This window comes from Mesitornis unicolor, unplaced genomic scaffold (assembly GCF_000695765.1).
Source record: "Mesitornis unicolor isolate BGI_N332 unplaced genomic scaffold, ASM69576v1 scaffold11083, whole genome shotgun sequence".
Lineage (NCBI taxonomy): Eukaryota > Metazoa > Chordata > Aves > Mesitornithiformes > Mesitornithidae > Mesitornis > Mesitornis unicolor.
In genome coordinates, this window is record NW_010172747.1 from 24,521 (window position 1) to 26,382 (window position 1,862).

The 1,862-nt window shown below is 43.1% G+C and overlaps 1 protein-coding gene across 1 annotated transcript in view; it reads left to right on the forward strand.

Annotated features, from left to right (window-relative positions):
- The window catches only part of TRPC4AP (transient receptor potential cation channel, subfamily C, member 4 associated protein), a gene marked incomplete at both ends in the record, with an annotated part of 18,273 nt that extends 16,571 nt beyond the window's left edge, over positions 1 to 1,702 (forward strand). The window contains 3 exons of the mRNA XM_010180510.1: positions 322 to 470; positions 1,272 to 1,380; positions 1,590 to 1,702. Coding sequence (XP_010178812.1) covers positions 322 to 470; positions 1,272 to 1,380; positions 1,590 to 1,702 — 371 coding nt within the window. The remainder of the gene's footprint in view (positions 1 to 321; positions 471 to 1,271; positions 1,381 to 1,589) is intronic.
- Between the last annotated feature and the right edge of the window lie 160 nt (positions 1,703 to 1,862).

Sequence of the window (1,862 nt, forward strand, 5' to 3'; positions counted from 1 at the left end):
ACTCCTGGAGGTAATCAAGTACATGTCAAGCTTCCTCTCTGTGTCTGCATAGCCATCAAGAAGGATTTATCTGTAATGAATTCGAAAGGGGATAAGGACGTAGTGTGAAATATTTGCTGCAAATAGGGTGGTGTTTGTAAAGTGTTTGTGAAATCTGCTTGTGGCAGCCAGATGTGGGGTGGCCAGCATCACTGGGAAGTTAATTTAACAAAATTGTTGTCTTTATTTCTGACATCTAAGTACTAAACCTGCAGATAAATGTTTTAAATAGTGATTAAATCAGAGCCTGTGCTGCACTGTGGTAATAATGTGTTTTCCTGCCGTGCCAGCATATCCTCTACTGCATCGTTGATAGCGAGTGCAAATCACGAGATGTGCTTCAGAGTTACTTTGACCTTCTGGGAGAACTGATGAAATTCAATATTGATGCGTTCAAGAGGTTCAACAAGTACATCAACACAGATGAGAAGGTAAATATTTGTAAAAGCTGTCCCCGCTGGGTCAAATGACATGCTTTTATAACCAAATGTGGCACTAAAAACCCAGTTCATTAGCTGATGTTGGTGTGATTCTTGAGCCTGGTGCACCATAGACACTAAGGGGTGAGCTGCAGAGTCTCTTCACACGTGTGTACATCACTGCATACACTCATGTTTTTGGAAGTGCTCCCAGCTGTAAGCACTGAGCTGGTCAGAAAACATTGCCTGGTGACGTGATCAGGCAGATCGAAGGTCAGGGCTGAGGGATGGTGGAACATTTCCTGTGAAATCACTGGGGTTTGGGTTGAGCTGGTAGTTGTGGACATTGAGACAAGCTCCAGAATACCTTTGGCAGGAGCTTGGGGCACAATTCTTCATGGAGATGACTTAAAATATCACTAATACTTGATACTGCAGAAAGACGTGACTTATCTTTTACACTAGTTGAACTTACGTGTTAAGAAGTCCTGGCTGATGTAATTACCTATAAAACCTAATAGCATATGTGGATCAAGAAGGGGCAGCTCTCTGCAAAGTGGTTTCATGCTCTTGTGCACTTTGTGCATGTAACATCAGCTGTTGGGTAGGTTTTGAATGCCCTCCTGCTTATGTGACTGATTTTTCACTGCTGTTAGGTCTGGCAGACCTTGAAGAATAGAAGCAGAGATCTATTTAAAATAAAGATGCATTTCATTTCAGGTTGTTTGCTGGTAAATGAACTCACACGTTCTGGAGAATCTGTCTTCATCCTTTGTGTGTGTATTTGTAATACTTAGAGGCATTTCTCTTTAGTTCCAGATATTCTTAAATCAGATCAACAGTTCGTTGGTGGACTCCAACATGCTTGTTCGTTGCATTACGCTGTCCCTGGACCGCTTTGAGAATCAGTCTGATGCTAAAGGTAAAGAATAAGGAAAGGGGTGGGGGTGTGTTTGGTAGTGATAATGGTTATTTTAAGCCTGGGCTTGGAAAATTTTGGTTTTAGACAGAGAAATGCCATCCTGCAGGTTTGTTGCTACAGTCTGAGCACCAGTTCTTACTGCTGCCATGCTTGGACCAATGTGTCTGAGCTTCAGGCACCTGATGATTGTCTTTTTCCTCTTGCTGCAGTTGCAGAAGTCCTGTCAGAGTGCCGCCTGTTGTCCTATATGTCCCAGATGTCCATGAGAATGTCCTTTCTTTTCCGTCTCATTAATATTATTCATGTACAGACACTTACACAGGTAAAGAAATGACTGATTTTACAGTTACCTTGCCGATACTGTGTTGTGATGAACTGGGCTGAGAGCAGGGAGGAACCTGGCTTCTCTTGCCTTGTCCCTTCTTTCTGGATACAGGAGCAGCTCCTCTGCATGCTCACCACAAGCACGTGGTCGCAATAAC